At 35.7% G+C, this 22,980-nt stretch overlaps 1 protein-coding gene across 20 annotated transcripts in view; it reads left to right on the forward strand.

The window, feature by feature from the left end:
- sema6d (semaphorin 6D) overlaps positions 1-22,980 on the forward strand; it is a 222,435-nt gene that overhangs the window by 185,333 nt on the left and 14,122 nt on the right. For 8 of the 20 annotated variants that reach the window (XM_087291995.1, XM_087292002.1, XM_087291994.1 and 5 more), the window contains 3 exons: positions 16,982-17,147; positions 19,124-19,235; positions 22,852-22,912. In XM_087291995.1, the coding sequence (XP_087148121.1) occupies positions 17,033-17,147; positions 19,124-19,235; positions 22,852-22,912 (288 nt within the window). In that variant the 5' untranslated portion in view covers positions 16,982-17,032. Of the gene's footprint in view, positions 1-7,245; positions 7,926-16,981; positions 17,148-19,123; positions 19,236-22,851; positions 22,913-22,980 lie in introns of those variants that run through there. The other 12 variants (XM_087291993.1, XM_087291997.1, XM_087292006.1 and 9 more) reach the window with 3 other exon arrangements.

Genomic DNA, 22,980 nt, shown 5'->3' on the forward strand with positions numbered 1-22,980 from the left:
ACACACCCTTTACGCACGCGATTTCACCAACAGGTCCTGACAAAAAGGCATTTCCCATGATGGAATTGAGCACGGCGTAGGTTATGGATCAATGTTGCTTTCTACGAGATGACACACACACAAAATGACCCCTTTAAAGAACTATATCAGTATTCATTCCGAAATTGAATTTATCTGGAAGAATTAAATTTGTATACTGATAGACATTTCCTTTGAAAATATGAGTGTCCAAATGAATTATCTAAACAGTGGAAAAGAAATTCAGCATGACAATATGACAGACCGAGTTATGCAGTCTGGGTGTCAAGCAGTTGAACTCAAAGGCTCCAGATCCTCTCACACACACACACACACACACACACACACACACACACACAGACACACACACACACACACACACTGTCTGATTAAGAGCATGTCTGTGGGATGATGCTGGTCTGGGCTCCATTTGTCACACAAGTGTTGCACTTCCACGGCCTTGTCTCTCTGTGTGTGTCTCTCTGTGCCATCTGTGGGGGCTGGACTGTACTAAATCAGGCAGAGCAGTGAGAGTGGACGGGCTGCAGAGGTCTGTTGGCTGACCCTTCACCTTGCACCCCCTGCAGAGCCCTCAAGAGGCCAGGAGTGCCCACCTCTGCCCCTCTGCCGTCAATCTCATGAATACAGTAGACAATTGCAGATAGTAGCGAGTAGTTTAGAAGTCGTTCAGCTTTCCTGCTACACATTCAGATGGTAACGAACAGTACTGTGAGTGGTAATGGAGAGGTGTGTGTCACAACAGTGTGTTTATGCATGTATGCAACTGTACGGGGGAAGGGTCAGGTCTTACCACTGCTGAATCCTCTGGACTTAGAGGAATACTTTATTAAATCCCTTAATGCATTTTATCTTGCTGCTATGAATTAATGAAGTAAATAATTGCAATTTTGAGTGTATGATGTGTAATTTAAAGGGATAGTTTACCCCCCAAAAATGTGAAATTCTGTCATAATATTCACTTGTTCAATACTTGTTTGTCTCTTTCTTCTGTTGAACATAATAGAAGACATTTTGAAAATGCAGATTGCTGGCACTTTTTGACTTCCATGATATTTTTGCTGGCACTATTTGACTTACATAGTATTTTGTTTTTCCTACTATGGAAGTCGATAAGTTCCAGCTTTCTTCAAAGTATCTTCTAATTGTGTTCAACAGATAAAAATAAACCCATAAAGGTTTAAAACCACATGAGGGCAAGTAAATGATGAGATAATTTTATTTTATTTTTAGGATGAACTATCCCTTTAATTGTATAATGAGCCTTTTGATATTCTTTGAAGACTGTCAAAGGAAAAAAGATTAAGTTCTGTTTTTTTAAGTAATTTAATTAGTTACGCTAAAGATCAATGAAATTAAATTGAGATTTTGCCTTTTGACCTTAGCCTATGTCTCCAGCTGATGTCCTTTATATGTCTCCACTGGAGTTTCAGCATGTTCAGATTTACCAAAATACCCAGTCTGCAATGAAGAGTCAAAGATTTCAATATGGACTCAAATATTTCTCTTCAGATTTGTTTAATATGCACTGTTCAAATTTACTCCCCTTTTGTAATGTTAGGGATGAAAACATCCACTGAATTAAACTGCTGTAAAAATGCATCAAATAAATATATATATATATATATATATATATATATATATATATATATATATATATATATATATATATATATATATATATATATTTATTTTATTAGTAGTTTTTTTTTTTTTTTTTGCATAAATCTGTTAATTAACATCAGTCATAATCAAAACTACTAAATTGCTAAGAAAATTACCGGATTTTACCTCTGTAATTGCCAAATTCATAAATGATGTCTCTGAATTGGTAAAACAAAAACACACAAAATGATGTATTTTCAATATATAAAGTAACTGTGGACTGGATTTATTTAAACCTTTTAACAGTCTTGGACATGTGAAAAATAATGAAAGTAATAATGTTAGCTTTGATGCTCATTTTTTTCTCCCTAATTCATGGTTGGTGGCTGTTTTTGGCCCATTGACCATTATAACCACATTTGATGGTACATAAATACACAATCTTTGTTTTTGTTTACTTCATGTAGTTCTGAGAACTGAGATGCATATCTAGATTTTCTCAGACACATCAAGGTAAGTGCGCAAAGGTCACTCTCACAGACACACATACACACTAAAATTTGCTGTTATACTATACAATCCAGAAACTAAGTTTTTTTTTTTTTTTTTCCACCGGCCTATCTAAAGGGTTAATGGTGCCAACTAATGATCAACAGCAAAAATTACAAATTTGACCTCTTCCCAACAGGGAAATATTTTAATAAAAAATGTGGTTATAATGAAAGTTAATGTCAGCCACCAACAGTAAATTAGGGAGAAAAAATTCAAATCAATCTAAAACAATGCATCAAAGACAATGTCTAAGTCTAAAAAATCGAGTTCACAATTACTTTTTGTATTGAAAATATGTCATTTTTAAATTAAATTTTATATTATTACGAAATCACTAACATCATTCATGAATTTGGCAATTAAAGTGTTAAAATCCTTTAATTTTCTAAACAATTTAACAGTTTGATCAGGACTGAGGTTGATTAACATTAAAAATGTAAACAAATATTTACAGTGCTTAGCATATATGAGTAAACCCCTCACAAATCTTTCATTTAAAATGATATTTTATAGGAAGCTTTACAGTATTATATTTGTGCATATACGTTAGTCAGTACTAAAGTCAAATCTGGAGCTAATCTAACAAAATGACGTATGACAATGGACCAAAATTAGTACACCCAAATTGATATGTTAGGGAAAAAATGTATATAAAAAAAATTTTAAGAACAAAATTCAAGAGAAACAAAAAGAATTCTAAAATTGTGTTGAAAATATGTAGTTTGTATTTTTCCGCCAATGTTTTGCATGAATTTAAATGTATTATCTTCAAATTTCTAAAGATATTCAGTGACTAAAACATTGTTTATAAATACATCCATTAATTAAATCTGTTTTGTTTAAATGCACCAAAATATATGACCTATATTCATAAATATAGGGTGTACTCAATTATGGTGAGCACTGTATTTGATGCATTTTACAGCAGTTTAATTTAGTGGATGTTTTCATCCCTAACATAACAAAAGCATAGTAAATTCGCCTAGAGTGTATTGTCGAGTTTATTTAAAGTAAAAAAATAAATAAATGAGATTTGTCACCAAAAATCATTCTGCTAGCTGAAACCCAAAAAACATTATGGCCAAATTAAGACTCAAAATCCCCCCAGAGTGGATGAAAACATCACTAACAGTACATAAAGGGTAAGGGATTATTAATTTAAGCTGCTAATCACATGAATTGTATTGCTCGCTAAGGTCATCAACTTTGGCTGTTTCTCATTATGCATTCTTCAGAATTCTTGCGTCGTTGTGTTTTCATGTAACGTCATCATTAACCGTCAAAGTTCAGTTTCAAAGCTCAAGACCCCAAGAACGGAGGACATGTGAAAGTTCCCGAATGTTTTCTTGATATCAAAGGATGCAGACTTGAGTGCAAAACTCGCTCGAGAAGTCCCAGAAGTCATTGCGGCTGAATTAAGGAGGTGGGAAGCGCCGGATCGTATACCTGTTTATTATTAAGAGTTCAGTAACATAACTTATTTATGTTAGGAGTTTCCCTAAATGAGACGGTGAAATTAAATATTAACATGAAAATCTCAATAAAGGCATAAGCACATTATTGTTGAAATTCGTATTAAAATATGTTTTATTTGCATTGTGCAATGTATATTTCTAAGTTTTTTGTGCATGTTAAATATATTGAAAAGGGGAAAAACAATAAATCATTGTATGAACGCTGTAATGTTTAAATATTTTTCGTTAAAACTACGGGAAGGTCATGTGACCATCAGGAAGAACGCAGCGTCTCATTTCTCACAGGGCGCATTCTCAGTTTTCACGGTCTCACAAGTTCGCTTTTCCAAGGTGACCTGGCAAGACCGGTCTCCACAAAACGCAAGTCCGTTCTCTGCGTTCTTGGAATTGAGAAACAGCCTCCATCTGACTGGAAGATTTAACTTTGTTATATTTTGGTAAACGAGTCTTTGATAATTGATATGAATGAAAAAAGTCAAATTTGACCAAAAAAGGCGAGTCTGAAAAAAGCATGAACACTCTCGCAAACATAACTGTCACTGGGGAATAAGCAGTATGTATGAAAATGCAACAATTGCCCACTAATTTTTTTTTTTTTTACATCAAATCGTTACAAACAGCTTTATAGGTGTTTTACAGCCTAGTTACAGCCCAGACTATAAAACATTTGAATGAGATTGCACAAATGTATGAATAAGCCACTTATTTCCCACAATTTAATACAGTTAAAAAATATGTTAAGAAATTGTTTGCTTGAAAAGCTGCCATCCACATTAACTTTTAATTTAACATTTTGGCATTTTCATTAATGCAATTTTATCTATAAGAATTTGTAATGTTTGCTTTAATAATTGTCACTGTCGCATGAGTAAATTGTTTTAAAACATGTGAATACTGTACTACTTTATATGATTTAACTACTAATGATTGATGGTGACTGTTACCAGTGGGGTAAAGTAATTAATTACAAATACTCAAACTTCTGCAATTGAGTAGTTTTCTCAGAACTTTACTTTACTAAGTAGTTTTTTTTTAAATGTGTACTTTTACTTTCTCTTAAGTACATTGGTAGTGCAGTGTCAGTACTTTTACTCTAAAAGTAAAAGTAGTCACTAATAAAAGACCTGCAGTCACTGCTTTATTTTTTCTTGTCTATGGGGATTAGGAAAATCAGCCCTGTGATTAGTGTCCAATCAAATCGCACATAGAAGGTAAATCGCATCATACTGAACTACCTCAAGACATGTACGATTTAAAATTCCAACAAACTGTTTGGAAGCAATAAAAGTGTCTAAAATCTTTAGAAGATGTTCAAAACCGTTACACAAATTGACCCAGAGACTGTTTAGATGCATGTCACTAATGAGAATATCACAGATGTTTATTATATGATGACCGAAATGGCCTTAAACACCCAGCAGGCACAAGATGTCAACATGACGTCAGATTGAAGTTGTACCCCAATGTCGTGGGGACGTTGCATTATGTTTGAACTCAACATCAGCTCGACGTAAATGTCTAAAGTCCAACCTAAAATCAACCAAATATTAATGTCTATTGACTTTACAGCCTGACGTGGACGTTACCACTATGACATCTATCAGACGCTGGATTTTGGTTGCCATACCTTACGAATAAATCAGTATTCGACGTCAATATGATGTTGGTTTAAGATGTTGGCCTGATTTTGAATTTTGATCACTTTCTAACACGACCTAAAATCAACCAAATATCGACATCATTTCACGTCGTCATTGGACATCAACATAACATTGTTCTTAGACACTAACTAGACATTGAATTTTGGTCACCTGACATCACAACTTAAATCTAACTTTGGTGTCTTATGACATTGTGTGCCTGCTGGGCAATAACTAAATGCACTACCGAATGTTACGTTTACACACATCCACAAATTACATGTAAATGCATCAGCTTTTTACAAAATAATACTCACTACTCTTGAGTACTTTAGAAAGGTCTACTCTTTACCCATACTTTGAGTAATATTTACAACAGATACTTTTACTCATACTACATTGTTAGACACGTAATGATACCTTTACTTGAGTATGATTTTTTTTAGTACAATTTCTACCACTGGCTGATACTATTGGATGTTGTAAACAACAAACAACTTACCTAATAGTTTCTCTTTATTCCTCAAAAGACAATTTTAAAAAAGTCTGGAAAAAAACAAACATTCTGAAACAACATAACTGAGATTTCAATTATTAAAAGGAGCTCTGAAGGTGCAACCTTTGAACAATAAAAAGCCTTTTGGGAGATCTTAAAAGGTTCAATGTTCACTATTCAATTTATTTTATGCGCTCTATTTCTCTGTCATGACTTGCTGGTGAATTTATTAAACCCATCTAGGTCAGTGGAACAAATCCTCAAACTGTTACCTGTGCATCCAATTTCTGTCTGTCCATTTACCTGCAGGATGCGTTAGCATTTTGAGCCGGACCACCACAGTTATACATGCATTTAATGTTCTAATCGTTATATCTACTCCAATTGCAGCGGAGAGGGAGCTACAGACTGCCGAGAGCAGAGATAATATTGACTTTTAAATGCTTGTGTGCATTTTCACAACATTTATGCACTTATAAGAACCGCAATACTGAATGCTGTTGACTGCAGTGTCTCTGCACAGCTGCCAAATCCTTTAACACTCTGCCACGTTCTTTGTGTTCACTATCAGCTTGGACGTGTTAATGTTCACACTCGTACACAATAAAGCGAACAGTGAATGTGTAACTAATTCACACAGCAGCTTGTGTTAATATTTAATTGATCAACAAACAACTCCAAAATGTATTAATACCACATATACCACAAGCTGGGGTTTTATCTGAGGAGACATGCATATGCCAACAATAAGCTGAGAAAACTTTGATCGCAGCTGCATTTGATGTGCAGCTTATAACCGAATGTTTTCAGTATGTGTCTTTCATTATTGAAAATGTCTCTAAAAGGTTGACGGTGAAAATGCATGGGAGCGCAGTGTCAAAATAAATTCTGTTCGCTCCTTCCTTTTTTTTGCCTCAAGCTGAAAGTCAAGATTTCCTTCCAAAGAGCAGTTCCAAGGAGTGTGGTTCGCTGTCCTCCCTTCCCAAAACAGTTCTGTGGAAAAGATTTAACAAGCAGCTTACTGCTGGGGGAAGGGATTGGGAAGAGAGGGGGGCCCCTCAGGGTCACCAAGATGTGAGGGCCTCTCACTTACACACACACTACAGACTCTGAATGTTTTATTGGTGTGTTAAAAAGTGTTTACATTGCAAAAGCATTAATAAATATTCTATACATATCTTCATATACATAAATATGTACACACATACAGACAATAAAGGTCTCGCACTTTGGCAGGAGAAAAAAAGAAAACAGCCGAGCAAGGGAAAGCAGCCAAAAACCACATCTACTAGCGCTGGAGTGGATAGAGGGAGCAGAGAGAAAAAAGAGAGGGAGAGGGATAGAGAGAGGGAACGGGGAGGGATCAGTTTCTAGGCTAGGCTGTGGTTGGCTCTGCTGATGGATGGACTCGGGATGGATCGAGTTACACCATTTGCCGTGCATTAGTTTGTTTTTCCCCGCTCAGAACGGACAGAGACACTTCAAGCTTGACTCAGAGTTGTTGCGATCCAAATCGCGTAAAGAAAATCACGGATTCAGATGAGGTGAGTTAATTTTGTAGATAAAATGTGACGTTGCGAGCGCGTGAGGTTGAGAAAATGGGGGAAACGAGAAGAAGCGACAGGGAAAAGATTTCCAAAACATCAGAAGTACTCTAGGTGCTGCGCAAAAATAGAACTGGAGCTATTTTTATTCACCCGTTTACACAAATACGGATTGTTTATAAGTGGAGAGGCGCACGCGCGTAAAGTTCTTCATTCTGAAGAGTAGATCTCTTGAGGTAATTACTTAGTTGGTTTTTATTTGGTTTGGGTTGTATTGGTTTGGTTTGGTGAATGACGGGGGGATGGTACTACAGGAGAGGGAGGGTCTTGGTGCTATTTGATCGGTGAGCTTTTGAAGATCACAAAGCTTTATCCCGAGGACGAGCTGGACGAGCCCTTCGGGCTCTGGGAATTGTTTTGCGTGCTTCGGATAAAACAAACACATGGGGATCTTCTGGTTTTATGGACCGAGCTGCACACATGCTGTCTATCTACACTGGATTTAATACCGTGAATCACTTTGGAATATAACCGGGGAGTGTTTTGTAGTCTACATGCCCGTTTGGAGAACATTCAGGTAGGATTTCTGCTTTCCCTTTTACACTTTGTTGTCACTTTGAGTTGACTATAATCTTGATTACAACTTTTTTCTTGTTTTTTTTTTGTTAGTTTTTTTTTTTTTTTTTTTAATTAGACCAAACGTCTGGAGGAAAGTAGTATTGCTTTTAGCATTATTAATGAAAAAAGGCAGTGCATTACTGTCACATCCTGTTGATACAGAGGGTTATTTCTGGGAATTATATATTCCTTTTGTATTGTTGTTTTTTCCAAATTATTATAATAGAAACAAAAATATAAAGTAACAAAATAGGGCAGATATTACGCTGAGACTGAAAAAAATAAGAAAGAAAAAGGAAAATTCCCCGACTATTACAAATAGGCAATAAGCTTACAAAACATTTTAAATTTAAATAAAACAATTCATGATAGGCTACATATATTTAAAGAATATTGTACACCGCTTTCTATTTTAATAGTGTTATTGGAATGTTTTTGTTTAAATTGACAGCACATGTATGCTAGAACATTGTATCCATGAATGCCCCTCAAAATCGGTCCCAGTTAATTTCTGACATTGGATGAAACAGATGCACTTTAGACTCCCACTGTCCCGTAATGATGAGGGATCGAAGTTCGCATTATAATATACAAGGAAGATTTAGTGCCTTAAATTCATCTAACCTTTGCCTGGGAGTTATGTGATCTCATTCAAACTGATAACTTTTAAACAACAATATTTCTGCTGCCTGTATTATGGTCCAACGTGAAGGGAGGGAGTTGCGCTGCTGTTGTTGGAGCCCACGGTCATGCATTAACACAATCAATTTCCCAGCAGAAGCCATTACCGACCCAACACTCCTCTGTTGTCTTTATGCATTTACTGCAACTCAAGAGATTCGTCACAGCTCGGCTCCAGCGTGAACACTTTGATTCACATGCTCCTTCTGAGACGGATTTCGGGTCCGGTTCCGATCTGAGAGAGTATTGTTTGAAGATGTTTTTTCTGTTCTTCTTTACTGAATCCGTAACTGTTGATTGACAGCCGTGATGCGCTTTCATAAACACATGTAGCAAATGAAGCGAAATAAATTAGGCGTTACGTTGAGTGGCAGCCGTCAAAAGAATGAATGAACTAGTGAGTGAAAATGCACAAGCACAATCAAATGTCTTTTGTTTTTCTCGTGCTGATGCAAAAAAAAGCTAAGGCAAATGTTAACGGCAAAACACGACTTAAAATAAATGTAACAGATTAGTGTAGCCCATTTAAACGGCGTTCCTTCATTGTCTTTACTTTTTTCATGGATTAAAAACTTAAGTTTAAATTTAGTACATCTGTTTCATGTCCATGGAAAGAAATTTATAAACATGTCTTATACCCTCACCCCGCTTTATTTTAATATAGTAGTTCACAAATGTAAACATAATGGGGGACAAATGCATACGCTAAACAACAAAGGCTAATGCTACATGTTTGTGCTGAGCTTTTGGTTACATTGTTATGTCCCCATAAGTACAGTAAACATGAAATCACCTACTTTGTTTGAAGCAGAAAAAGATTTCATTGAGGTAAACTGCTTCATAAACAAACCAAATAGTGTCTTGATTAAAATTCAAAAAGCAGACAGACATCCATGATCAACCTAAGGGTCAAACATTGAAAATATAATTCGCTTATGAAAAGCATCTCCAAAAACTGTCACCTTAGACGAAACCACTGTTTATGTAGGCTAATAATAATTTCACCCCATAATTCATTTTTAAGTTGGTTAAATGATGTTAGAACTCACCCGCCTCTACTATCCACTACCCATTACTTGCTGTTTGACCATATGGAAGTTAATGAGAGATGCTGTTATCCTAATGCACGCTTTTGTTAATTTGTGCTTCACAAATGTGTGACATTGAGTTTAAGAGCTCTGTCTGTGTGAAACTATAAACACACAGCGCAAGAGTGTGCAGCCCCCATGCGTCTCCTCTTATCTCTGCTGAACCTGTCAACCCTCTTTCAGAGATGCCTGATAAACATCTACCTCTTCTGAAACCTCACCGTAAAGCAGTTTCAGCACTTTTCATGTGGGTGTGTGAATAAAGTCACTCACAACAGCTGGCCACAATTGTGTCCACTAAACCCACGCCAGTCCTGCTGTCAAGTGTTCAGCCTCGGTCAGGCTTGAGTAACTGATTTAACCTTTTAAAGCATGGAGGTCTCCTCGCTGGCCTGGACTGAACGGACCCCGATCTCACTATTGTTCCTTTAACATCCACACACACACACCTGCAGGAAGGGGCTTTTGGGGGAATGGGGGCTGGGAGTGGAGCTGCACAGGTGGGGCAGAGATCTGTTTTACAGCTGTGGAGTAACAAGTTGTGACTCCTCAGCTGTAATCCCACTGTAAACAACTTTATGATTTCAGTGCTCTTGTGTGGGAGAGCTCTAATCTCAGCGTGAGTGTCTGAAACCACACATATCACAACTGTTGAGTTGTGAACACGCATCTGAGGGGCCATTTCACAACATCATTTTCCATTTATATATATCTTTCTTATTCTTTCTATTAATTAATGAGTAACACAATAAGGTTCCATTTTAGTTAGTGAATGAATAAAGAACAGTATTACAGTGTTTTTGATCTTTGTCAACATTAGTTAATGAATATAAAGTTCATTGTTTATTCACATTAACTCATGGAACTTTAACTAACGTCAACAAGCACATCTTTAGATTTTAACAGTGGATTAGTAAATGCTGTATAAGCGTTGTTCAAACTTATTTCCTGTTAGTAAATGCATTGACTAATGGAGCCTTGTTGTAAAGTGAGACCAATTAATGGAACTTTTGTATTAAATAGACACAAATTAAACTATCACTAATTATAAAAAAGATACGTATGACCTATTTAAATTAGCATAATTGTTATTAACTAATTATTGAACTATGAGTCAGATCAGTGTAAAGAAACGATAAAGAAAATAGTGTTATTTATAATAGTATTATTTATAACAAATGATGAATTTGACTTTATACACTGCAAAAAATCCTAAATCAAGAGGAATTTTCTAGACAAGCAAAACATATTGTCTTATATAATATGCCAATATTAAGTGGGTTTTTCCTTAAAACAAGCAAAATAATCTGCCTATGGGGTAAGCAAAATAATCTAACGTCAAAAGAAAAAACTATATTAATTTGCTCTCCCCATTGGCAGATTATTTTGCTTGTTTTAAGGAAAAACTCACTTAATATTGGCATATTTTTTCTCAAACAAGACATTATGTTTTGCTTGTCTAGAAAATGCTTCTTGATATAAGAAATTTTAGATATTTAGACTAGAAACAAGACAAAAAATCTAAGCAAAAAAAGTATTTTTTTGCAGTGTAGAAAATGTTTAAATAAAAAAAAAAACATAATTTTCAGAATTAAAATTCTGACAACAGCACAGGGTAATGTAAAGTAGTGAATATAAACATACCAATGATCTAAAAACACTAAAGCAGAACCTTGACAATGTCTCTTGGCAATCATAAACACCTAAATTCTATTTTGTTTTGCTACAAATTTCCTTTAATACAAGTACTAAATACAATACTACCCTTCAAAACAAGTTTTGTACTTGTTTGGCCCACACCCAAGTCAATTGTCATGCATTTCCATGTTTTCTTTGTTTATCTTGTATGTAAATAGCATAGAGCACTCCTGAGTACTGATACCAACCTGTATATTTCAGAACTTTCGACTATAGCTGGCACATTTCTGCTGTTATGTGGTGTAGCTTTTGATTTATTCCTCAACCTTCTTTCTCAGCGTCAGGCCTCAGGCAGACCTGCAGGGTCCATGTAATACTAAAGTCAATATAAATGCAACTCCTCCGTTAAGTGACATAATTCTGCCCTGCATCAAGATGAATGAAACTAACCATGGCGAATCATCTTCATCAATGCAATCATCGGGGAACGTTTAGGTCAAATGAATTCACAAACTCGTACCGACCTGCTTTGTTCTTATGACCTGCGCTGTCGCATTTCCTGCAGCTGGACTCTAGCAGGCAGGCTCTGGGTGGATCCGCTGCAGGCAATTTTACTGGAATGACCTGCCAACTCAAACGGCGTGCCAGCATCTCGAGAAACGCAGCCAAAAACATCAGCGAGTACGGGATTGCGTTGCTCAGAGAGAAGCTGTAATGAGAGCAGCCGGGGAGTAGCTAAACACTAACAGGTTGCGTGACTAGTCGTCTCTTTCCACGCAGGGCCTGTCCAGGCTCATACACCGGAGGGCAAGAATGGAAAACCAAACCAAGACGTTCAATAGAAAACATGTTGCACTGGCTGTATATTGAAAAGAAATTCTAGACTGCTGACCTTTGTGTGTCCTTTGTTTCTGTTTTGCATTAGGTTTCTCTCGCTCTCTTTGCCCAAGCTTGGTGTTTTTCTTATGCTGGGATTGTTATGGTATTGTAGCGTGTCTGTGTAACTCCCTGTGGTGTTTCTATGAATAATGATTTGAGCTTGTGAGGAATTTCTGTCATTGACAATGAATATGTTCCAGGGTGCTGGAAATATCCCTCTTTTATTTCTTGAAGTAATATCCAGGCGGAGGGAATGATACAGCGCTGTGAAGCTGTGATTAGACTCTCGGTGCTGTATTAAACTGGTGCTCCTCTTGTACACATCGCTTAATCCATACGGTCTTCCCCCGGCCCCACCAAGAGTGCTGTTCTGCTGATGTAAGCACTTCTGTAAGGATCAGGGATGAGCTTGGGAAAGAAATTCATTTGGAGCTGCCTCGTTATGATAGACACTTTTCCTGACCCCTTGGCCTTTGACTTCCGCTGAGTGTCCAAACATTAAAGCTCTTAATCGCTCAAGCACACACGCGGGCAAGAAAAACATAATCTTTATTCCCGTCTCGTCGCCTAGGTCTTTCCATCTCTTCTTGTTTTCTTACTTTGACTCTCATCTTATTCTTTGTGTCCTTCTTGACTTTTACATCTATCCTTCTCCATCTGGTCTCCCTTTTTCTCATTGTTCTATTTTGACCTTTTCTCTCTCACCTCATGCCATCTTTATTTCCTTTTTTCATTTATTTTTTTCCTATACTCCAGTCTAGTCTCTCTCTTGCTCTTTTTCTCATGTTGTCTCTCCTTCTTTTTTGTATCATATCATCTGGTTGTCTTGTATCAGCCTCTCGCCTCTGTCCCTGTCTCCTTTCTTGTCTTGTCTCATCTTTTCATCTCTTCTATTTTCATCCTTGTCTTGTCTTTTTGGTCCTTGCTTCTTAAAGTCTCTGACTTCTTTCTTTTCATTGTGTCTCCTCCTCTAGTCTGGTCTCAACTTGTCTCTCCTTCTCTTTTGTATCATATCACCTGGTTGTCTTGTCTCAGCCTTTCGTCTCCTGTCCCTGTCTCCTTTCTTGTCTTATCTCTTCGTCCCAACTATTTTCATCCTGTGTCTTATCCTTGTCTTGTCCTTTTGGCTCTTGCTTCTTCAATTCTCTTGACTCCTTTCTTCTCATTCTGTCTCTATCTCTACTCTGGTCTCATCTGGTCTCTCCTTCTCTTTTGTATCATATCATTTATTTGTGTTTTTTTTCTCAGCTTCTCTTGTCCCTTTCTCCTTTCTTGTCTTGTCTTGTCTCTACTTAAATAAGTTATTTTTTCATCCGGTGTCTCATACATGTCTTGACCTTTTGTCCCTTGCTTATTCATATTTCTGACTCTTTTCTTCTCATTTTGTCTCTACATCTAGTCTGGTCTCATGTTGTCTCTTATACCTGTCCCTTGTCATTTGGTATATTGTTCTGATCAAATAGATTTCTTTCTCATCTCTAGACTCTTGTTTCCTTTTTTTTGTCCGTTTCCTTTCTCACCATTTCTGTATTATTATTCCTTGTCTCCTTTGTTTTCTTTCTTTAATTGTTGCCTCATCGTCTGTGCTTACTTCTCAATTTTTCTCTCCTCTTCTGATCTAATTTCTCATACTTGTCTCAACACATTTGGCATGTGTATCTCATTTAATTTGTTCTATTTTTGTTTCATTTTTATATTTTATAATTGTCTGAAACATTCAATTCTCATCTCCTCTCCCTGCCACTCCTCTCAGTTCCCGGCTTACCTTGCATTAACTTTTATTTTTCTTCATCTTATACTTGTCTCAGCTTGTCTCTTCTTTTCTCTATTTACTTTTACCAGTCTGATGAGTCCTAATATGTCTTATCATTGCACTTTGGCCTTTTCCTGTCTTCTTTTTCTAATATTCACCTTTTTTAAATTGCGTCTTTTCTAACCTTCTCTTCTTCTCTGCGATGCCTCTCTATCTCTTCTCATCCCTCAGACTTATATCATCATCAGTCTTTTCTCTCTTCTCATCTCACCTAAAAATGGCCAGAGAAATAGTCATTTCTATTGATCCGATCAAAGCATTATAGCCCAGAATCTCTTACAGTCAGTCAGCCTGTAGAAATGAAGGTCCATTATGGCAACAGATGAGCAGAGAATCTCCCCTGCTTGTATTTCAGTAGGAGAATTTCCTCAGGTCACGTCCCATTCCGCTGATCAATTGCGAACTGATCAATCAGCTGCTAATCAATAGAAGCAGGATGATTCCAGCAGCATATGCATATTACAGCATGGGAGCAGGTGCACAGGGCCGCTAATTGCAAAAATGTCAATACTGTATGTGAGCATGTGTGGCGAGACACTCAGGAAGTGGTTTGGGCCTGACTCACTCACTCTCTCTCTCTTTCTGCCAAGCTGTTTGTTGTCTCCATGTAAATTGTTTATATCCGTTCGGGCTTTGCTGGCATGAATAATTTGTAGCTTTATAAATATTTGACTTTACACTCCTTGTTAATATGCACAGATGATTGTCTCTCCAGGACACGACCCCAACCCCAACACGCAGACCTCTGAAATCTTCCTGTTTGAATGTCTGTTTGAAGACTTCTGTGCCAGTCACAGCAAACACACCCCTGCCTCCAGTACCCTTTCTAGGCATGATTGAACTAGGCAGTCACCTTGTACGCCATCTATTACAGGGGTGCCAATGAGCATCCCACTGCCCTGCCCACAGAAAGTAAAGCAACCACTTTTTTTAGAGCGTGTCATTAAACAATTTTGAAGGGGATAACATTTTGTAGGGTCCGGCACTGACGCCAATACTTATACGCACCTTTAAAAACAATGTAACAACACATTGCATAAGCTCTATGATTGGTCGGCTTGGTAGCTTTAACGAATGTGTGCAGTTCTAAGAGCGGCGTGTCGAGTCCCATGAAGGAGCTCCCGATGTAAAGTTTTGTTTTGTGTTCACCTTATTATTAATGTTGTTGCACGTCCCCTGATTTCCACCTCTGAATGAGGAAGTTTTAACCACTTGTACATTTAAGGTAGTGTTCAGACAAAACAAAACACCCATGAAGAAACTCGATGCAGAGGAACATAACATAACCTACTGCCAGCTAGCATTTCGGAAGGGCTATTGCAGTGCAACACAAACAGCATGGAAAAATTTAAATGCATGGCTACGCGCAAGGCCGGCACTGTGAGTCACGGCAGAAGTATAAACCTGTTTTTGTTTACTAAAGGCAATTTTGGTATGGAAGACAGGCGCTCCAATAAGTACGCTCAATGCTACAGATTCTAGCATCTAATAAGCAGAGAAGAGCACACTATGGGTATAGGCTTTAAACTGTTGTGTTCGATCCGCTATAGACAGTACTGTCAGTCAAGCAGGTAACGTTATTATTGCTAATGTAGCTATTCCTTTAAAAATACATTGGTATCATCTGTATCAAAGAGAAATTTAGCACTTCATATATGTTGCGGTGAAAATGACCTTGTGGGAATTCAAGAACATCTTTGCCAGGAGATGTTTCTAAACTTTAAAGCATTTTGCCCTGTTTTATTATATGCATTTAATTAAAATATAACATTAATTACAACCTGCAGGGTGATTTTAGAGTGGGCAACCTTCAGGTTGCATAAATACCTATACGTTTATATAAAAATACTACAGTATTTCGTAGTAAATACTAGACAGTTTTTGAACATACTATAGTAAAGTTTATTATATTGGATACATTATAGTTTTGACAACTTGCTGCTGATGATCAACTTGCTACTGATCACAACTGATAAACTGTAATGAATAATGTATAGGTTACATTAGTTTTTAGTTTTGTAAACTGTGATTATATATATATAATATACATGTTAAACTTAGTACAGTTTTGGGTGATTTGCACTGTAAAAAGAGAATAGTTGACTTCACTTAAAAAAAGAATAAAAAAAAAATTTATGAATTTTTTTAAAAATTGTTACCTAATGATGATTAAGTAAACAAACTATGCATAATTATACAAGTTAAGTCAGTGGATTTACTTTGTTAATCAACTTGTTGCTTTTAAGGTAAGGGGTTGACTCACTTTTTAATGTGAAGCTAGCTTTTACAGTGTGTTTACATTACTTAACAGCAATTCTAAAATGAGCACAACACCTTCATCCAAGTACAGTACTTTTCTAGAACACTGTAATTCAAAAACACTGTAGAATTTACTATCATTTACTAGATGAATGTCTTCAATGATACTGCTCTTCATTTTTTCATATTGTTTTTTTTTTTTTTTTTTTACTTGGGCACGATAGTAGCTTACGGTCACAAGTCTAGAAATGGCCCTTCCATTCTCTCTTACTTAATCCAAACACATACGCACACAGAAGTACACCCTAAATGACATCCTAAAATACAGTGTGCATGTGTGAAGGAGCTTGCTGATAGCACATCGTTGACTTTAGTGTCTCAAGCGCATGCTCTCTACCCCCTCTCTGTCTGTTTTTTGACCTTTCTCTCACGGACAGATTTTCAATCATGGGTATTGGCTCCCAAATGCGCACACACTCACTCACACACACGCTAAATGGTCTGTCAGGAGTGAACCTGCTCATGTACATGCAAAAAACACAGGAGTTCTAATCTACAAAGCAAATTCTGACAGAGGTCATGCACAAAAACACAACTGGGAGGTGTTTAGTTATAGTTATATTATTTAATGCGTGTATGTGTTTGTGTGTGTTGCAGGTAACATTTACATAAGTGCAGTACAGGAGGTGTTTGCCCTCTGTGCCAGCGATGGGGTGGCGAGAACTGACGATTGACCTGCTGATACTCCTGCTGGTGGCGTCCCGTCTGGATGCTGTGAGCTTTCCTGAGGACAACATCCCTTTAGACGTTGTGGACAGACACTGTAAGAGACTGCAGACATCACACTGTTTTTGAATTGCCCCCATCTACACAAGATCTTTATCAAGGTCTTTAGAAAAAAAAAACGCATTTCTTTTCAACAAATAAGGGCACTTTGAGCCCTGCGGGCTGTTAGAAAATAAACTTTTTTTCTTTTTACACTTTCACTGGTTCATCACATTTACCATAAATGTTGATGTAAGTTTACCGCAAGCCTGATTTCACAAGTAGGACATGTTCCTGCATTAACATCCATGTTGATCCTGGAACAACATTTCTATCGGCCAATCAGAATTATTTGTTAAGCTTAAATTAAGTTTAAGCTTATGGTTAGGTTTATGCACTTCTACATGATTGTTGTCCAACTATTCCCCTCTGATTTTGAGAACAGTTTACAGTTATGGTTTTGTTTAAGGGTAGCGAATTGGTATGGATTTCATTTACTAACAAAAATGATGTTCCAGGATCAACACAGATGTTAATCCAGGATCGCATCATCCTTGGCAAAATCATAACGTGCTAAGCTTACCTTATTGTAGTCACAATTAAATAACATGGTTAAGTAGTTCAATAATTGTACAAAAGCTGCAGCAGTTAACAACATGACTGCTTGATTTTGAAGTTTATACAAAATATATTCTACAATTTAAATGATTATTCACAGTTTAAGCATTGAAAGTATAATACAGTGTAATATTTTCTAATCTCTCAGTAAAAATAATACCTGTCATACCTTTTGTTTCCATGATTTATAGAAGACACCTCCTATAATTTCCTGAAATCAGTGGACATTATATATTATTTTCCATACATGTTAGTTTTTAGTTTTAAAAATAATTTATGTTTAAAACAAGAATCATTTTGTTACATATTAAAGGATCACTTGTCCAAAATACCAATTATTTGTAATTTAATTAAATATTTAAAAATGATATATATGGGGCGCCTAACAGCAAGGTCTGGTGAAATGAGTGTGTAAGGGTGTTTCTTAGTACTGGGTTGCAGGTGGAAGGGCGTCCACTGCGGAAAAAAACATATGACTGAATAGTTGGCGGTTCATTCCACTGTGGTGACCTCTGAAATAGAGACTAAGGAAAATAAATTTTATATATATATATATATATATATATATATATATATATATATATATATATATATATATATATATATACACACACTGTAAAACCCAAAAAGTTAAGGTAACTAAAACCGTTTGTGGTAAGCGATTGCTACAAACCATTTGAGTTAGAAAACATATCTATATGTGTACTGTGAACTTACCCCATTTAAGTTGAAGTTGTAATGAGGCATTTAATTAACTCAATTCCTTCAACACTGAGTAAAAAAAAAAAAATATATATATATATATATATATATATATATATATATATATATATATATATATATATATATATATATATATAATTTAAATATAATATAAAACATTTGATATTTTATTATTTATAGAAACAATATTTTATTGTATATTTTAAGATATATTTTAGTATAGTATTTTACTTTAAAATCTTGATGTAGACACTTTACTTGCATTCAATAATAATAATAATAATATAATAATAAATAATACTTTTTAACATTTTACAATTAAAGTCTCTCTTTGCGACCCAATTAAACCAACAAAAGTCAATTAAGAGACATAAAATTGCCTTCATCAAAACAAAAATAATAATAATAAATAAATAAATAAAATAAAACAGCCGTCCATGTTCTATAGAGGAAGTCATCAACATCTATATTGGCTGCATTAGTGCTGCTGTGCTCCGCAGTGAGAAAACACCCCAGCATGCTGACAGTGCAGTGGCCAGACGTCAATGCGGTGGCCTGCTGGTGTAATATTCATTACTTTAGCAAAGTCTTTCTTCAGGGCAGTTTAACATGCAGTTGCCACAGCCAATCAATAGCAACATCGATCTCCGTTGACGCTAATACTGAATAACAGCGCATCTGTTTGTTCTGCAGATGCACGGCAGTACCCGGTGTTTCGTGGACGTCCCTCTGGTAACGAATCTCAGCACAGACTGGACTTTCAGCTGATGACCCAGATACATGATACGCTGTTCATCGCGGGCAGGTAAGTCAGCATTTTAACAGGAAGTGGAATGGAGATCTTTGACCGTTTGACCTGTTCAGGGTTGAAGGACAATTGATTTGTCAGTAGGGATGTACGATATTGGAATAGTCTGGCATTGCGATATTTAGTTACGGTTAGGGCTGCACAATATATCGTTTGAGCATCGATATCGCAATGTGTGTATCTAATTATTAAGGATTCTAAGATAAATGTATTAATTTTTAAACAAATTATACAATCATGACCATGTTATTTTATGTTCGATTGTTCAATGTCTGTAACTGAATACTATTCGACTCTCCAGAAAACCATAAAGCCTTGTTTATTTCACTTTTGTTTTTGCTCTGTCGTATTTATATATGCTTGTAAATTGTTATAATTTTTGCAAATGCACCACATAGAAAACAGACTATCATCCCAATCTATTTCAATTAAAGAAACCTTTCCAAGTATTCATATCGCAATTTACAGTTGAAGTCAGAATTATTAGCCCCCTTTAAAATTTTTTCTTCTTTTTAAAATATTTTCCAAATGATGTTTAACAGAGTAAGTAAGTTTTTACTGTATGTCTGATAATATTTTTTCTTCTGGAGAAAGTCTTATTTGTTTTATTTCGGCTAGAATAAAAGCAGCTTTTAATTTTTTTAAACACCATTTTATGGACAAAATTATTAGCCCCTTTAAGCTATTTTTTTTTTCTCGACTGTCTGCAGAACAAACCACTGTTATACAATAACTTGCCTAATTACCCTAACCTGCCTAGTTAACCTAATAACCTAGTTGAGCCTTTAAATGTCACTTTAAGCTGTATAGAAGTGTCTTGAAAAATATCTAGTACAATATTATTTACTGTCATCATGGCAAAGATAAAATAAATCAGTTATTTATTTGAAAAAAATCTTTTCTCCGTTAAACAGAAATTGGGGAAAAAATAAACAAGCGGTCTAATAATTCAGGGGGGCTAATAATTCTGACTTCAACTGTATATCGCAGAAGAACAAAGTATCGCAATATCAGATTTTTCCAATATTGTGCAGCCCCAGTTACGATTATGTATCGTGATATAAACACAAATTAATCCAATGTCTGGAATAGCTTTTTTTATAAAGAATTCATGATTTGAGATATTTATTAATTATTTTAGAGGAGGGTTTTTTTTATTACATTTACAAGCACAATGATGGAGAACAGCAGTTTTCCGTATTGTTTCCCTTTATTTATGCTTTTAAATTGCATTGTGGGACCTTGATCTTTCTTCCAACGTCTTTTAACTTTAAAAAGTTTGAAAAAAAAAAACATTTTTAATAGTTTAAAGGGATGTATTGTCTGGGTTGGTGTTGTATATTACACTACAAAAACCTTGTAATAAGCTGCCAGTACATTTTCTGTTATTTTACAGACTTTTTTCTCTATATATTATTTCTTAAACATTCAATTCAGGGTGCGAATTACAGGGGGGATTGTCCCCCCCTAATTAACGATTGATCCCTCTTGAAGGATGTCAAAACAACATTTATGTGGATCAGCCCTTTAATAGGGAGAACTTTTCTCTGAACTGTATTTTAAATAGTAATATTAATAATTAAATTAGTTACTTGTTAAACTTGACCCAAAGGACAAGATGTCAGATACAAGTGGCCAAAATTAGTTTCCTTTTCAGGGTGACAGGAGCGCACCATTATAGGGTGAGGAGCTATATATATACCGAGAGGAGCTTGGAGTAGAGCCGCTGCTCCTCTACATTGAGAGAAGTCAGCTAAGGTGGCTCGGGCATCTGTTGCGGATGCCTCCTACCTAGTGAGATGCTCTAGGCATGTCCCACCAGGCCTCAGGGAAGACCCAGGAAACTTTGGAGAGACCATGTCTCTCGGCTGGCCTCAGAACGCCTTGGCGTCTCCCATGAAGAGTTGGAGAAAGTGTCTGGGGAGAGGGAAGTCTGGGGTTCTCTCCTAAGACTGCTGCCTCTGCGACCAGGCCCCGGAAAAGTGATTAAAAATTAATGAATGAATGATAATTAATATCATTAATTTAGATCTTGTAAAAATAAATTTGACCACCCCTATAATGGTTCATATTATTTTGAGCGCATAATGGCACCAATCAGTATATGCGAGTAAAACACCATTCAACAGTCTGATACTGGGAGATCAGAGCACAGATAGACGCTTTAAGTACTCAAAAGACACTTTTCTTGTAAAATATGTGTTCGTTTCTACATAGAGCCTAAAAGTAAAGCCAAATTAGCACGTTTTTTTTTATTGTTTGACCTAAAGCAACCTCTGAAATAGTTAATCAGAGGTTACTGTAGCTCAGTATACACTAAATATACCTCAAAACACTGAAAACTGAGATTCATTAATGAAATATATTTCAGTTTCAGTGTTTTGAAGTATATTTAGTTGTATTTATTATTAATAATAATAATGTATTTATTTAAATTAAATAAATAAATTTAATTAACTGAATCATTTTCTACACAAAATAACATTACAGAAAAATTGGACCCCCTCCCCTATTGTCAGTGTGTAATTCAATCCCTGATTATACTATTTCAATGAACTAAAATGTCAACTAAGGTCACTTTGTTTAACTGTAAAGTTGAATTTGCAACATCAAAAGTCGACAGAGCAGAGATCAACATGCCATAATGCAATTCACAACCATGAATAAACGGAAAACAATTGTGAATCACACAGTACGGAAACTGTTCATTAACAGATATTTCTTTACAGTGCATAGTTAAATACAACAAAGCAAAAATATTAATGAAATAAACAGTGTCTGTTTCACAAAGTCAGACAGAACTAAAGTACAGAAATGTAATAATCAAATGTAAATTAGCACTACATAGGTCTTCATTGTAAAAAATGATTCAATTAAAAATTAATTACAATTTAGTATATGCTCACACAGTCACTTCTTAATAATTCATCCAGATTATAAACTTTTTTTATAATTATTATTTATTTTATTTTTATAATTATTTGTTTTATTTGTAAAACCCTTACTATAAGGTTTTAAAAATAAATAAAATATGAGTGAAAACATGTTCTTTTTACATTGTTTAAAATAATAATTTATATAAACCTTATAATCTATAGTTGTTTCAATAACTATTAATATCAATCATTAATCTACTCAACAATCCCATCTCAACATTACAGATCCTGCGCTGACTATGAACCCTTTTCACAAGACTGTCATCACCATTTTAAATCCTTGAAAATTTTAAGATTTATGCTTATGTGAGGCGTTCCTAATGCAGCGTCTGTGGGCAGGACAGTAAATTTGACGTTGTTCTCTCTTCAGGTTGCAGTTATCAGTCTCACATGATTTTTTTTTTTTTTTGCTTATTCTAAAAGTCTTTATAACACCATTGTTGACTTTTTTAGCAAATAGTATTGTAAAATAATTATTTGCTGTACTCTCGCATTCACTGCGCTCTAAGTTTACCCAACTATGACGACTTCTGCTGCTGAGAAACCCAGAAATGTGAAAAGGATCAATTGCGGAGACACGCGTTGCAATATCGATGCTGAAACAATATATTGTGCAGCCCTAATTGTGAGTAGTCTTTTGTGTGGGATCAAACCTGTTTTTTTTTTTTTTCTCACAGGGATCAGGTATATTTGGTGAGTCTGAGGGAGTCCTACAGGAACGAGATCATTCCATACAGGGTGGGTTCACTGTAAATCATTTTATGACCTAAACACTCGTCTTTACTAGGTGTAGCACAATAAAGTGT

This window comes from Danio rerio, chromosome 18 (assembly GCF_052040795.2).
Source record: "Danio rerio strain M-AB ecotype USA chromosome 18, GRCz13ab, whole genome shotgun sequence".
NCBI classification, from domain to species: domain Eukaryota; kingdom Metazoa; phylum Chordata; class Actinopteri; order Cypriniformes; family Danionidae; genus Danio; species Danio rerio.